This window comes from Prionailurus bengalensis, chromosome A2 (assembly GCF_016509475.1).
Source record: "Prionailurus bengalensis isolate Pbe53 chromosome A2, Fcat_Pben_1.1_paternal_pri, whole genome shotgun sequence".
In the NCBI taxonomy this organism is placed as follows: domain Eukaryota; kingdom Metazoa; phylum Chordata; class Mammalia; order Carnivora; family Felidae; genus Prionailurus; species Prionailurus bengalensis.
The window spans coordinates 149,377,984-149,394,790 of record NC_057348.1 but is presented as its reverse complement, the minus strand read 5'-3'; the positions used below and the strand labels follow the sequence as shown (position 1 = coordinate 149,394,790).

Here is a 16,807-nt window from a genome sequence, read left to right as displayed (position 1 = left end):
TAACATTCTTGAAATGACAACAGTACAGAGATGGAGAATAGACCACCGGTTGCCAGGGGTTGGGGGAGATGAGTAGGGAGGTGGCTGAGGCTCCACAAGGGAAGGACAGGGACCCTTGTGACAAAACTCGTCCTTACTGATGCTCATATGATCGACACAGGTGATAAAATTGCATAGAACTAAATGAACACACGAGTCAATGCAAAGCTGGTGAAATGTGATCAGATTCGTGGACTGCATCAATGTCAATTTCCTGGTTTTGATATTCTACTATAGCTAGGCAAGATACCACCATTGGGGGAAACATACAGAATTTCTCTGTATTATCTCTTACAGAATCATGTGAATCTAAAATGACCTCAAGGTAAAATTTTTGTTAATGATCAAAGGGAAAAAACCTGAAAAAGTGACAAATACTGAATATAGGCAAAGGAGATCTTCTTCCTGAAAGAGAAAACCAAAGCAGAGGAACAGAACAAATATTTAAGACTGTAATTCATGAATGCTTTCCTGAAATAAAAAATAGTAATAATAATTACAAAACTATACATTGAAAAAATACACAGCATACCTGGGAGTATTAGCCCAAAATGACCAGTAACGAATAACACTAAGACCCAGTCTAGTACATGATCAAACTTTAAAGAAAAAGAAACCTATTCAGCTAGAAAAAGAGAATACCTGACTTACAAGGGAAAGAACACCGTGTATCAGATTTTGATGGCTGTTTTGCATCCCCCCAAAAAAGAGTAACATCTTTAATATATTCAAGGAAAATAGTGTGAGCCATGGATTTTAAACATAGCAAAAATGACTTTCAAGTATGAAGGGCAGAGAATATTATCAACATGCAAGAGTTCAAGGGATACCGATCCATCCCATAGTGCATCCTAAGGAGTCTACTGGAGAACAAGCTTCACAAGACCAAATACGGGAGGAGACCTCAAAATAAGGACTGGCAGTGAGCAATATACATGCGGTTATCCATACACCTGAGACCAAATGACAGCAAAGGAGGAACTATGGGGTGTGATGGATATACGTTCTGACAATATAAATACGGTACACTATTTTTAAAGCAGGTGATTGACACTTACATAAAATATATACAGTAGGCAAGTTCATAAGGCTAGAAAATAGATATGAAGTCTCCGGGGACTGGGGGTAGCAGGCAGCGGGCAGCTACTGCTTAGTGGTTATAGCTTCTGTCTGGGGAGATGAAAAAGTTCTGGAAATAGGCAGAGGTAATGGTTGCACAATAGTGTGAATACAATTCATGCCGCTCAACTGTAACTCTAAAATAGCTAAGATGGCAAATTTTGTTATATATACTTTACCACAAAAAAAATAGGGGGGTGATGGGAAGAGTATAGGTGAAGCGAAGTATGATTTCAATGTTTTCAGTAATCGCATTGGTGGTAGTATTAACACTGATACTGCTGTGCTGCAATAGGGGATTTTCAAAAAGTAATTACGGGATATTCTCAATCCATCTTCCTATTGTGTCTCTGGCTTGGGAGGAAAGGATGATACAGATGTGATAGAGAGGAGAGAGGATAAGTAAAAGTTAAATCAGGGGCACCTGGGTGGCTCAGTTGGTGAAGCGTCTTTTGGCTCAGGTTATGATCTTGTGGTTCGTGAGTTTGAGCCCCACGTTGGGCTCTGTGTTGACAGTGAGGAGCCCGAAGCCTGCTTCAAATTCTGTGTCTCCCTCTCTTTGTGCTCCTCCCTTGCTCACGCTCTGTCTCTCTCCCTTTCAAAAATAAATAAAACATTTAAAAATTTTTTGAAAAAAAGCTCAATCAACAATCATCTTGAAATTGGATTGTATCAGTAGGAATTCAAGAGATATTTGTCATCTATCTGTAAATAGATACAGATAGATCTAGTTCGATATAGACTAGATATAAGCAGATTGAATAGATGTAGAGACATATAAATAGATAAACAGGATAGATAGAATACACCAATAGGCGGATGCATAGATGGGTGGGTGGGTGGGTGGAAGGAAGGAAGGAAGGAAGGAAGGATGGAAGGAAGGAAGGAAGGAAGGAAGGAAGGAAGGAAGGAAGGTAGGTAGATGGAAGGAAGGAAGAAGGAAGGAAGGAAGGAAGGAAGGAAGGAAGGAAGGAAGGAAGGAAGGAAGGTAGGTAGATGGAAGGAAGGAAAGAAAGAAGGAATACCTTCCTAGATCTGTCTGCTAAAAAGCCTAACAACAGGCAACTCAGTAGCAGTGATTATCTCTAGCCACCCAGATTGTGACTGAGAAGTATCTTTTCTCACTAAAACAAACCAGGGCTTCTGGGAGAAGTGGTTGATTGCAGAGTTTGGACAGGGCTTGTACAACACGAGCCTGGAGAACTTTGTTGTAGCAGAGAGCAAGAAAGCTATCAGCGACTACAAGCCTAGAGTCAAGATTCTGCCAGGTAACTTTAATGTTGCATCCTCACCCCAGTCATGCCAGGGGAAGGGACAGTGGCTCCCCAATAATGCAGTGTAAAAGTCCTAAGGTCAAGAGTTAGGGTTCCCTACTGGCCCAGCCTGGGAAGGGCAACGGTAGGCCTGACCCTGTCTCCATGAGTTTGTCACAGTGAACTCTGCTCCATTCTGGAGCATCTGGGGCTGCTTGGCCATTTGCTCTTGTCTATTCGAAAGCCAGAAATGATGAAGAAATACGTGTTTTTCAGACAGTGGTGTAAATTTCTTTGATACATATTTTTATATAAATGTACCCGAAAGCATGAAACAACTAGCAATCTCATAAACTAGGAAAGAAATACAACGAAGACATAAATGCCCTTCTTTTAAATCAAATGTGCCTTTCCAGATGTATGCAAATAAATGATAAATCATTTCACCTAGAGGGCTACCATAAATATATAAAACTGTCAATGTCTATATTATTAAATTGCATGTAAAAACTCATGTCCTGGATGCAAAATAAAACATCGTGCTCTCTGTGGGAAACCAACCACGTGAAGTACAGAAGCAAATACCACATAAAGAAGAGAAGCCATGTATAACGAAGGATTGTTACGAGTATTTTTTAAATGCCTTCGGGTATTGACAGAATTTCTACAGTGTACTTATAGCATAAATGGCCAGCTGCTCCAACAGACTGTTTAAAAAGAAGCAGAGAAACTGTGGCAAATCTGTCTTTGAACTCAGAGGTGAGAGATCTGCTCATGTGCTCTAGCAAGCTGGGTGACTCACAAGTACAGTGGAGTCAGTATTAAGTCTATCGCAGGTTTCCCCTCAGCTAGCCGGCTTCCTTCGATGGACCCTCCAATAATCTGCATTCACGGATGTTCTCTGACAGGCGTATCTAGCATTCATTCACTCATAGCTAAGGAAAAATTCACAGTGGATAGAAATCATCACGATTCTCTTTTCGTGACACATAGGTCTGTGGTTCTGTCCGACGGCAGGAAAGGGGACACATTTTGAAACATCTTGTTTCACTGTCCTCGGTCCTAGGCCAGCCACCATTCAAGGGGCTAGCTGAGAAAGGGAAGATGAATGCACTCTTCCGCACACTTGGGACAACACCGATGAGCGAACCCCGTACTCAAGCATATGATGACCATCACTCTAACTGAGTCAGCCAAATAAAGACCCTTCTCTCGGAGATGAGGAAGGGGTGAGTCACAGAACGGAGGGCTAAGGCAGACAAGGACGTTGTCCTGAGCTTTCCGCCCTGAGTTTTACCCCGGGGACCCCAAACAAATACCTGTCAAAGATCCTCTGTGGCTGCATCACGCTGTTGAGGACATGGGTCAGGTGATCCTGGGCTGCGACCACTTCTGGGGAGGGTTGTACCTATTCACTGCCGCAACCTTTTCCAGAATTAGAAATGCAAGAGGAAAAACATGCATTTCTAAAAAGAAGACAAGTCTCCGATTTTAACAAAACATTCTAGACATGCAACCAGGTATGGAAAATAACTCATGCTCACGGACCTTTGTGCTCAGTCTTCACGTCTACTCTAACTTTCCTAAAATCTAAAGAATGACAATTATTTTAAAATATGAAACCAGAGGCGCCTGGCTGGCTCAGTCGGTTGAGTGTCCAGCACTTGGTTTCAGTTCAGGGCATGGTCTCGTGGTTTGTGGGTTCAAGTCCCGCGTCAGGCTCTGCTCTGACAGCCTGCTTGGGATTTTCTCTTTACCCTCTCTGCCCCTCCCTCACTTGTTCGTTCTTTCTCTCTCTCTCTCAAAATACAAAAAATAAATAAATAAACATTTAAAAATAAAATAAAATAAGGAGCTGGAGTCTCTGAGTTCCCTACTTCTTTATGCTTCCTGGTTTGGGAGGGGAGAAAACGAAAACAAAATCTCTAAAGCCTGAGATTACACTTTTAGTGCGAGTTGCAGGAATGAAATACATAGTTCTAGATTCCAGGTCGTGGATACTGCAGGGATGTTTTTCTCATGCCATCTCATCAAGAACTACCTCAAAGATCTCAAATTCTACCCAGATCTCCTCTTCTTTCAGAAAGCGTCCTCGGGGCGCCTGGGTGGCGCAGTCGGTTGAGCGTCCGACTTCGGCCGGGTCACGATCTCGCGGTCCATGAGTTCGAGCCCCACGTCGGGCTCTGGGCTGATGGCTCAGAGCCTGGAGACTGTTTCCGATTCTGTGTCTCCCTCTCTCTCTGCCCCTCCCCCGTTCATGCTCTGTCTCTCTCTGTCCCCAAAATAAGTAAACGTTGAAAAAAAAAAAAGCGTCCTCTGTTCAAAGATAGGGGTCTTTCCCCCTTATAACGTACACGTCTCTATGCTCTGGTCCTTGTCACCCTCAAAATACATTAGGCTCATGTACCACACCTCTACTTAATGCATACTTTCCAACTGCATTCCCTCTGCAAGATGTTAAAGGGAAAATCTAGTAAGTGCTTCTGAGTTTGAGAATAATGATACACTAGCATCCCTAACTATTTTTAACCGCGATTTCAGAAAGGGACTTATGAAATGGAATATCTGCCCCTCTACATATTTATACCTATTTTGATTCTCATCTCAGATTTGCATTTAGTGTAAGAAATCCCTCATTAGTGCAGATTTCAGCTGTCACCAGTCACTAAAGCATGACAAAGTACCACCCCAGGTACGGTGGTGGGGAGGCAGGTGCATAGCATTTAAGGTCTGGTTACTCTGGAACTGCGTGTCTAGGGGGATCATGATTTTAAAGGGCAGAATTAAGGGTTTAAAATATCAGGACAGTGACTCATTTGAGTACCTTTTGATTATACGCAGCAGTATAGAATAAATTTCATCATTAAGTGACTGTTGAGAGCAACATAGAATCACACACTCTCCAAAGACGACTGTTATCCAAATTAAGAGACGGCCATCACGCAGCCACGCGCACACGCGGGGCACGGCGTCTGTCCCCACCGCCAACCTATTCACTGCAATGGCAGGGCCCTGGCCACAGCTGGTCTGATGCTCACAGCTTTGCAGGGGGTGAAACAAGAGAGTAAGGAACCACTCCCTAAATCAACAGTCAATTCACGTATCGTTACGTGTGCCATTTACCGCCGACATTGATCCTGCAGTGGGTAGCAGAGCCGCATAAACACAAGGAATGACATGATTACGTACCTTTTCTTCCACTTTAATTTTCTTCTGATCTAATTCTGTTAATTGTAGGAGCATAAAAATCACGAACAACCAATATTCAGACTTTTCCTATTTAAAATATCAAGAGGAATATTCAGTCGCCTTCCTTTACCACATGAGTTAGCACCAGCACACTGCTCTCCCGAGTAGGTCTTTGGGCTGCTACCCCACCCTCCACACACACACACACACACACACACACACACACACACACGTATCCCTCAAGGTGTCTATAGCTTCACGCTTACCAGTCCCCTTATTAAATGCAGACCGTGCCTTATAGCTTACAAAGCTCTTCAAACGTGCCATCTCATCAATCTCCCTGGGACATAAGCAGGACAGGTATGATCACCTCCATTTCTAGCCAGAAACAAACTAACTAAGCCTCAGAGTGGTGAAGCGTTTCATCTCAGATTTCACGGCCGGAGACTCAAACCCTATCGCCTAACTCCAGGGAGTTTCGTTATTGCAAATGATGAACGTTACTTATGATCACTTTGTCATTTACTTAGTATTATTTTGAATTAATTTATATCATTTGTTATGATTTTGTTTGGCCATCATAAATAATAGTATTTATAGAACAAATTCCTTATTACTCCCAACCATCTGCTGTTAAAACATAATTAAAGTTTCGTATCAAGAAGCTACATCTTTGAAGCAAAAGATATTTGTGGGTCACGCATTTCATAGATAAGAATGCACATGAAATGAATCTACAAAGGTATCTTTTCTGTCCTTCAATGTGTGAGCTGGGAGTGGGAGGGCTGTGTATATAAGTGAGTTAATGTGTGTGAAAGGGTTTGTGGTGTTGATTTATGCACACGAACAAACACTCCCCGTGCCTCTGAAACTGGGGCTTGATGGCCACTCTGGAAGTCCTGCTTGTTTCTTAACCAGAGACGCTTTTAGGTTGCCCGCCACTATTCCCATACCAAGGAGTGGATTTACTTTTTAATCTTATTTTTCATTTTCATTTTTGCTTTTGTTTTATTTTTATTTTTTGCCTGTCTAGACATGTTCAGCATGATACACACAAACGGGAAGGTACTCAGGAGATACATACAAATTCAACAGTCTCTGGAAAGTTCAGTAAAGGGTAGAGGCAGCCAAGTGGAATGAAGTACAAATGGACAAAGAGGGAGGGACAGGAGACCCAGGAGGGAGGATCCATTGATGAAAGAGAGGGGCTTGGAAAATAGCAGTGGAACTTTGAATACCAGAGGGGAAGAATCCCTAGGAAATATAGCATTTCTTCCCATAATCATTTCAGGGCACCACCAACTTCACGACTATATACAGACAAATTACTTTAGGCATCTGGTCTTAGACTTTCTTGCCCCTGTTACAAAGCAGGACCCGGAGCCTGTCTATGCCTCCAGCATCGTGCACTCTATCATGTAAAAGGGCATTGCTCCAATCTTAGTAGGTCTGTCCTGTAACCTTTTATCACCAGCCCGAATGAGTCACATGTGACCACAGCAAGCAAGGAACTAACTCCATGCTCCCCTGTCACTGCCGGTGCTACTTTGCCAAACCCTCCTGTTTCCTGAGCGACAGAGAATGAAGGTAAATGCAGTCTATTCACGTTCCAGATGTTCCTTATCAAAAGTACTTCTTGAAGAATTCCAAGAAGGTCCTCACCCCACCCCACCCCACCCCCATATAAATATCTCTTACCTGAACTGGATTTCTTAGAAAGTTGACAACTCGAAGGAGAGGTAGATTTTCAAGGTAATCTATCTCACCCAGCTCAGCAATCTGTGTAATCAAAGAAACAAAATATTATCAAGAGACTAAGTGTAGAACCAATAATATAAAACTGTGTAAGAGAGCTAGTATGGATCCTCTAAATTCAACTCACTTTAGAAACTGCTCTGTTGCTGATCCAATTTCCTAATGCAGAACGAGAAAATTCCTGCAGGCCCCATTCACTAAATGTGAACGCACAGGGCCACATTTTCTTTTTTCCTCTCTGGCTACAGAATAGTGTGCTGCTCCTCATCTCCGCCATTATTTATTCTAAGGCAGAAATCACTGAGTAGGCAAAATCAGAGGAACAGTACCAAAAATGCATGCAAGGGCTCCCTGGTTCTCCTCACCCCTACTCCTCCCCAGCCCTCCCTCCCTAGGGCTGCCTCTGCTAGACCGGCCATTTGTGACTGGTGAAGCCTTCTTACTGAATGTGCCCATGTAGCCAGCTCCATTATTTTTCCAATAAGAGAGAGTTATTTTAAGGAAAGATAGAAACAGAAAACCGTAAGACACATTTCTCCACATGGGTGTTGACCTTAAAATTTTTTGTTTAAACTGCACCCTTAGGTTTTATACTCTTTTCTGTGTGGGTTACGTTTCACCACTTTAAAAAGTGAGAGGAAAGGGGTACTTGGATGGCTCAGTCGGTTGAGCGTCCAACTTTGGCTCAGGTCAAGAACTCGCAGTTCTTGAGTTCCAGCCCTACGTCGGGCTCTGTGCTAACAATTCGGAGCCTGGAGCCTGCTTCGGATTCTGTGTCTCCCTCTCTCTCTATTGCTCCCCTGCTTGTTCTTTCTCTCTCTCTCAAAAATAAAAAATAAAGATTAAAAAAAAATTTTTTTAAGTGAGGGGGGGAAAAAGATTGCTTGACAATCCCTTAATTTGACCAAAGTAGAGCACAGATTGCAGAATTCCTGAATTTCCCACTAAAGACAAAGAGTTTTACTTAAATTTCCCGTAATTAGCATAATTACAATTTTATTTCAAATGTAAACATTAAACTTTAAAAATTACTTAAAAAATTAATAATCACATTTTCATTTCTATTTCTCCCCAAGCCATTTCTGCGTGTACGTGAAAGCACTCCAAAGGCAGTCACCAATAATTCCTGAGCTCTCCAAACACAAAATGCTAAAATTAAACTACTCCCAAAGCTAAGTCGGGGGAAAAAACATAGGCACCATGTTCAAAGGATGCCGTTTTGAAAGACATAATATGAAAGGTAAAATCCGAGTTACCATACAGAAGCCACACACACTAATCTGCTGACAGCAGTGTTATGCTATTGGACACAACTCTGTCAATACAATGACTAGATCCATTAGATTGGCATCTGGATCATCTACAAGACAAAAGGATCATTTTCTAAATATTGTGATATTCAGGAAGGTGGAAAAATACAACTGGTTCACCCTGCTCGGTCAGAACTGTGGAACAGTTGGATTGATTTTCCCGTAGCACACGGCTCTTATGCTTGGACCCGACACAAATGTTAGGTGGAGATGTTTTCCTGCAGTGAACGTGTCTCACTAACACGTGCACTTAACACGCACTGCTGATGGGAGTGGAAATTGACATGTTCTTCTTAAAAAGGCAAGCTGATATGTTTCACGTGCATAAGCCATGAACCAGCTATCCCACCTCAAGAGGTTTACAGTGAAGATCATCAGACAGGCAAAAATTAGATACAAGAACGTTCAGTCTAACGTTTTTTTAGTAAAAGTTCAAAATTTTCTAAATTCCTAAAAACACTATCATTATGCAATTAAATGAGTCACAGTACAGTCCCATAATGGGAACGCTGTGCACCCACTTGAGATGATGGTGACATCTACGGTGATTGACATGCAAAGATCTTGAAAGGTTGCCAACAACATGAACACCATGATCATGGACTACATAAAATTATATTATAACTGAACTGTCAGACCAGGGATCACCTGGTCTTCTGAGAGTCAAAGGACAGGGATCCAGCTTCCCCCCTGGTCCTAGGAAGAGGTTGTTAAGGGCACGGGACAGCAAGTATGCAGCAGCCTGTTCCCACACATGCTGAATTAGCAACGTGCAACCGACACTGGTGGTCCTGATGTGCCCTCCCTCTCTCAATGACCTCACCCCAGAGCAGAACCACCCTCATGTCTTCTCAAATGCCAAGACCCAAGGTTGTGTGTATCATAGACCATTACAGAAGGTGTAGGGTACATCACTCCAAACGACTTAAAGTGAAACATTGCCAGAAAGATTCTATTGTTAAAGGAACATTACCCATCTGCTGCTAAGAATGTCCTATCAGCACGGTTGATCCCCAGATTCCAGATGCCCCTCTTCTCCTCGGCCCTGTTGGTTACTCCCCACCCTTAACAGCCTGTCAACTTTGAATTCCAAGGGAAATCAGTTTAATTAATTCCCATTTGGCCATAGCCTTCTAGGCTATGCTTTCCAAATCCAAGCATCCAGACCTAAAGCCACCTGTTCAGGTTTTTCATAGGTAGATAGATAGACTTGTGAAATAATGACACAAAGACTCAGAGAAGTAAAACAGCATTCCCTACGTAACTCCAAGACCAATGTCTTGCTTCTAGAAGAAAGGACTGAGGTTATAATAGAGTTGACATTTTGGGGATAAGTTTTAAATGGTAGAAATGACATCAAATCTAACAAGGACTAGAGAGAGTGATAAGGGTCCCCCAAGTAACCAGCTGATTATAAACACTGGCAAAGAAAGTTAAAAGAGATGTTGAAATGATCGTGTGAGGGTTTAGCAATGTGTTAGCAGCTAAAACCAAGTAAATAATACTGATGAAAGTGTTAAGGTACAACATCAAATGAATCATATGAGAAGCAACAGCTATGTTATGTTTCTGTCAAATGATAAATTTTCCATCCCTGACATGGTATTCTCAGTAGTCCTGGAGAAATCTCTGAGGAAATCTTTGGAAGCCTCACAGAACATTTCAGAGCACTGTTGGTTGCTCCCCAACCTGCCTGTGGGGAGCCAGGGAATTGTGTTATTGTTACGGACTCCTTCGTTGCCAAAGGGTTTCCCGCTTTGGGACACATGGCCATTTTTTCTTTAATGGGAGGCTCTCTAACATTTGAAAATTATAAACTCCTTTACTTGCTAAATGATGCCCCCTTTTTTCCTTCAACTTTTTCAAATGTAACTTGAAATGTCTCTTGAAATAGAAGAGAACAATATATTTATTCATGAGGTCGTTCTAGACCAGCACTTTCCAATATGGAAGTTAGTAGCCACACCCGGCTATTTAACACTTGGAAGATGGCTGGGACGAACTGAACTGGGCTGTGAGTATAGTATACACACCCGACGTCAAAAACTTGGTATGAAGCAAGGGGTTATAAAACGTCTCATCGATGATTTTTTTCTTTTGTAGATTACATGCTGACACGATAATATTTTAGAAAAACTGGGCTAAATAACAAATTATTAAAATTACTTTCACCTGTTTCTTCTTACTTTTTTAGTGTGGCTACTAGAAAATTTAAAATTGCTTGTGTGACTCACATTTATGGCTTGAATTATATTTCTATCAGAAAGCCCCCTTCCAGAGCACTACACTACGTGCTTTTCTGAAGGAAGGGACGTTAGCATTTCATTTACTGTATTATCTGTCAGGGTTGAGAACACTGAGTCTGGACTCAAACTATTCTATATTTGCATCCTGGCTCTGCTATTTGCTAGATATAGAACGTTGGGCACGTTATTTAACTTCTTTGTGCCCCAGTTTGTTCATCTGTAACATAGTGACAACGATAGGGTTATAATAAGGATTACATGAGATTATATACGAAAAGTGCTTAGAACAGTGCCTTGTGCACAAGTACTCGACAAGTATCTCTAGATTATTTTAGGACTGCAGGATTACTGTTATTACCATTAACCATTACTCCTTTTTCCCGAAGTCTGAGATGCATTCAGTTGGAATTCGATGAATGCATTCCAGCTTTGTAACACTCCTTGGACATACATATGGGAGAGCCATTTTCACGGCAAGTTGATGAAAAGATACTAGAACCGTACGAGACAGAGATTGTGCTGATTTCATAAGATATACGGCATCATGAACAAAAGTGGAATTAACTTTAGAAGTTGACCAAACAGTTCAATATACAAATCAGGTAAAAATAAGGAGGAACGGTTTTGTCAGTGATTAAAAATCCGCCTTTGCCCAGATCTAAAGATGGCCTTTTCTTGCTGTTTAAACTAACAAGTGATGCAAATTCATCAGACACAACTGGTAAGCACTATCACACCTGAAGACAGCAACGTCTCCACAGCATCACATCTCACCCCAGGAAAGAACAATGTCCTTTCCAGGGTCAGCCAAAGTTTGCATTTTCAAGAAGAAATAAACATTCAACTTCCTTAGGAAGTCTTTCCAAAAAATATGATGAAGTACTCAGTTAAGAATAAAATTGTTTCATAGACCTTACTGCATAAGTGGTCAGATATACCGGTATTACAAGCACAAATGCTTTACTGAAAATAAAGTGTAATTAATTAAGAGGGAAAGCCAATTTACATAACCTGTGAAATAAAGTGGGTGTTCAGCCAGATATGGAAATTTGAGTAAGTCCAATCCTCAACTCCTACAGATTAGGAACATACACTATTGTTACCAATAGAAGATAGGAATTCACTTCCTGTGCCTCTTCTATTTAAATGACAGGCCCGGGCAACACCAGCCTGAGGCTCTTCTCCTTAATTTTTGTTGATGTTGTTGTTTATTTTTGAAAGAGAGAGAGAGCACTAGCGGGGGAGGGGTAGGGAGACGGAGGATCCAAAGCAGGTTCCACACTAACAGCAGAGAGCCTGATGCGGGGCTGGAACCCACAAACTGCGAGATCATGACCTGGCCTGAAATGGGACACTCGACCGACTGAGCCACCCAGGCGCCCCCTGAGGCTCCTCTCTCGTCCCCAATTTCTCTGCTCTGACATTTCAGACATTCCCACTGGCGTCCTTCCACACAAAATTTTACACAAACATCTCTGCTTCAGAAAGTCATGTCCACTTGGTTGCAGCTTAAACCCTTAAAACAATGTAATTAGGAATCATCGGATTTTCAAAAATTAAGAATTGTATTTATTACAAACAAACAAAACAGTCCTGCAACTACTGCTCCAGGAGACTTTATAGAATAACTTTTTTTTTAAATATGAAATTTATTGTCAAATTGGTTTCCATACAACACCCAGTGCTCATCCCAACAGGTGCCCTCCTCAATTCCCATCACCCTTACCCCTCCCTCCCACCCCCATCAACCCTCAGTTTATTCTCAGTTTTTAAGAGTCTCTTATGGCTTGGCTCCCTCTCTCTCTCTTTTTTTTTCCCCCTTCCCCTCCCCCGTGGTCTTAAGTTTCTCAGGATCCACTTAAGAGTGAAAACACATGGTATCTGTCTTTCTCTGCCTGACTTATTTCACTTAGCGTAACACTCTCCAGTTCCATCCACGTTGCTACAAAAGGCCATATTGCATTCTTTCTCATTGCCAAGTAGTATTCCATTGTGTATATAAACCACAATTTCTTTATCCATCCATCAGCTGATGGACATTTAGGTTCTTTCCATAATTTGGCTATTGTTGAGAGTGCTGCTATAAACACTGGGGTACAAGTGCCCCTATGCATCAGCACCCCTGTATCCCTTGGGTAAATTCCTAGCAGTGCTACTGCTGGGTCATAGGGTAGGTCTATTTTTAATTTTCTGAGGAACTTCCACACTGCTTTCCAGAGTGGCTGCACCAATTTGCATTCCCACCAACAGTGCAAGAGGGTTCCCGTTTCTCCACATCCTCTCCAGCATCTATAGTCTCCTGATTTGTTCATTTTGGCCCCTCTGACTGGCGTGAGGTGATATCTCAGTGTGGTTTTGATGTGTATTTCCCTGATGAGCAGTGACGTTGAGCATCTTTTAATTTCTAAGCCGGCATTTAAAGTAACAGCCCCTTGAGAAACCAATAACGGGTCCTAATGTGTCCTCTGACACATAGACACTGAAACCGTGACAGTTCAAGTGTGACATTACCTTATTATCCTCGAGGTTGATCACTTCCAGGAAGTCATGGTTTTCTAAGCCCTGGAGGCTACTGATCTGATTGTGGGACAGATCCACGACCTGCAAGGCTTTTAGTTCCTCCAAACCGGTCATCTTCTCAATCTGGTTATTGCTCTAAAATTGGTAAAATACATTCAGTGCCTTAAAAGCTTCAAGTAGGAAAAAGTGCAAGGCCAAGTTTTCATTCTGGATACCGCCTAAATGTCTTAAAGTCAGCAAGCCGTGCTTGTTCCCTTGCCCTCCACCGTTTCTACCAAACACTTCCCTGAACACAGAGGCAAACGCCCCAGAAAGAAATCCCAGTTTTTCAGCTGGAAGATTCAGAGTGCAATATTTTCACTAAAGTTAATGAAAGATGAATGTTCAAAGCAGTAGGAAAGGCAAAAACCTAGGTGGTGTAAGCTTTTAACATTGTTCGCCTAAAGCCTAATGACAGCGTAACTCCATGTTTATCTTCAGAAACAAAATACAGTGCAAATCTCTCATTGCCATCACGTGAAACCACCTGGATAGCCCGATTCCCCCATATACTTGGTTTTCAGAAACATTCTAAATATAATCACTTCATACCACGAGGGCTGTGGTAGTCCGATTCATGCCTTGAGTTATTCATGCTCTCGTGCTGTGTCCCTCCCCTTGAGTCTAGGCTGGAGCTCTGACTTGCCTTAACCAAAAGAATACAGCAGAAGGGTGCCAGTGCCCAGTTTAAGAATTAAGAAGGCCTGGCCACATCTCCCCGTGTGTCTTGGAAACTGACATGTAGGGACCCCGCTCTGTTTGGGAAAGAATGTGTGGAGAGGTCACATGGAGAAGAAGCCGTCACACGGAGAGGGGCCCGAAGACTAAACAGAGAGGAAAATTCCAGCCATCCCAGCATCCCAGCTGAGCCCAGCCCCCAGCCAACCTGCCAGCTGAATGGGGCAAGCAGCAGCAGCAGCAGCAAAAGCACCCTGCTGAACCCAGCTCAGCTTGTAGAACTGTTAGCTAATAAAATTTCTACAGGCCACTACACTGGGGGTGGCTTGTTATCCAGTAATAGATAACTAAACCTAGTTCTTCAATGATTCACACACAGGCATCTTCCCAGACAGTGAGCGTAAAACAAAGCAAGATTCAAAGATCCTCTTTCCCAACCCGCATGCCCCCGTAACAACACATTACAGTGGCAACAGTAGTTTGCATTTTCGTGAGCATTTTCCAACACACGATTCCTTGGGTTCCCTAGCCTTAAAGAACATGCCACAGTAAAATTACACTTTTAGTTTGAGAATCATAAAGACAATTTTGAGGTTTCAATTAATACCATAGAATGCCCATCTTTAAACTCTTAATACTTTTAACAAGTACATAACTGAAAAATTAAATTATAGCATTCTCTTCCATCTACAATATGTTTCCTGGTACATTTAATAGCAAGAGCTCATTTTCATCCTATCTTTCATAACATTTTACTTCAATAATGAGCAAGATTTGCATTCATTAGTTTAATTCTGTAGCTCTTTATAATATGTTCAGAGAATGTTGATAATCTACAAAGCTGGGTGATAATACACGGGGGGCTCATTAAACTATTCCCCTTTTTCATATATGTTTGAGAAATTCCATAATAAGAAGGGGAAAATACTCATACCCCCATTTGCCTAAGTTAAGCAAAATTTCCTACTGTTCAGAGTTCAAAAAAAGTTCCAGGAAGTGTAACAGAAAAGGAAAAGAAAAAATTGCACTGAAGTTAGCATAATATCCATACTAATTTAATGTATTGAAATAGGACCTCAATATCCTATTTAAAATATGCCCACATATAAAATTTATATACAATACACTTCTTCCCGAAGAACTTTGAAGTTCTGTAGCTGTGGAAGACAGACTGTGATAATTCTTCACAGCACCTCTGATGGCTTTCAAAGTGGTAAATGCATGGGCACAGGGTAAGGCAGAGAAACGTTTAATTAGCTAGCCTACGGCCACAAAGGAAAGCAGAACTGAGAAATATTCAGGATCACAGAATTTCTGAGTTTAAAGTCGTCTAGTCAAACCCTTTCTCCCATGCTGAAAACAGATACGTCGCCCCTCAAAGTGGACATCCAGTTTTAGCACACGCAGTTCCTTTCGCCTTTTTTTTTTTTTAATCGTGATTAGCAGCGGAAAGGGGGCCTTTAGAGAGAAGCTATTTCCTTTAAAAGACGAAATGAGAAATATTCCTCATCTCCCCGGTTTGGAAAGGAAGAAATAAGCGGCTCTTACTAAGACAAAGTGAATTCTAAAGTGTGGAATGCATCGCCCTTACTTGCTAAAAGAAATGGTTGATTGCACAGCCCATAAGTGAACCACATTTTCCCCTTACATTTAGTATAAAAGCTGATGGTAGAGAATTAACAACTGGTTTGTATAGCAAGTTGTTCTTTTCTCTCTCTCTAAAAAACAAACAAACAAACGTAAAATGAATTTTTGCCGTAGTAAAGCAACGGTTTTCTCATTCCACAAATTAAAAAAGCATTAACAAACTGTTGAAACAAATGTGTATCGTTTTATTTTACATATTTTGTTAACATTTGTAAAAAGAACCCTTGCTATTCTCAAAAATTTTAAGGAAAATGAATGAGGGCATAATTTGTACTTTCTGATTCATCTTGGGTGATGGGGGCGGCAGGGATTGGGAACAATCCCCTTAATTTATTTGTAGAAAAAGTAAGTCTTTTATGTTTTTTTCTAAAAAGTGCTTGAGATGGAATTGTCAAGGTGGATTACTTTACTTGTTGAAACAAACTCTTATGATAAAATTGCTATGTGTTGTTTTGCTTAATCATGGGTTCAGCTCTCCTCCCCTTAAGCACGCCCCCATATCTCTTTCCACATGGCAAGCTCCACTCAAAGTTAACGAGAATGCGGATACACAGAGAGATGTACAGAAAGGCTAAGGTTCTTTTTTTTTTTTAATCTTTTTTTAATGTTTTTATTTATTTTTGAGACAGAGATAGACAGAGCATGAGCAGGGGAGGGGCAGAGAGAGGGAGACACAGAATCCGAAACAGGCTCCAGGCTCTGAGTTGTCAGCACAGAGTCCGACGCGGGGCTCGAACTCACGAACCGCGAGATCATGACCTGAGCCAAGTCAGACGCTTAACAGACTAAGCCACCCAGGAGCTCCTCAAATTCATTTTCTTTCATGCTTTGCTAACATGCCTCAGGGGGACATAAAACATAAAATCTTAGGGAAATTATTAAAACTCTCCATGCCTCTGGTCCATTGGTACTAGAACCAGTCCTTGGCCTTCACCTACCTCGCTGTAAGGAGTGAAGGCTCTTGAAAAAGCACTTCATGCTCCAAGCTCGGGGAAAGAAAATTAACACTAGC

At 41.7% G+C, this 16,807-nt stretch overlaps 1 protein-coding gene across 1 annotated transcript in view; it reads right to left on the bottom strand.

The window, feature by feature from the left end:
- Window positions 1-16,807, bottom strand: part of LRGUK (leucine rich repeats and guanylate kinase domain containing) — a 107,721-nt gene that overhangs the window by 61,280 nt on the left and 29,634 nt on the right. Inside the window, 5 exon segments of the mRNA XM_043589553.1 lie at window positions 3,731-3,809; window positions 3,812-3,836; window positions 5,601-5,687; window positions 7,299-7,379; window positions 13,423-13,566. Of these exon segments, the coding sequence (XP_043445488.1) occupies window positions 3,731-3,809; window positions 3,812-3,836; window positions 5,601-5,687; window positions 7,299-7,379; window positions 13,423-13,566 (416 nt within the window).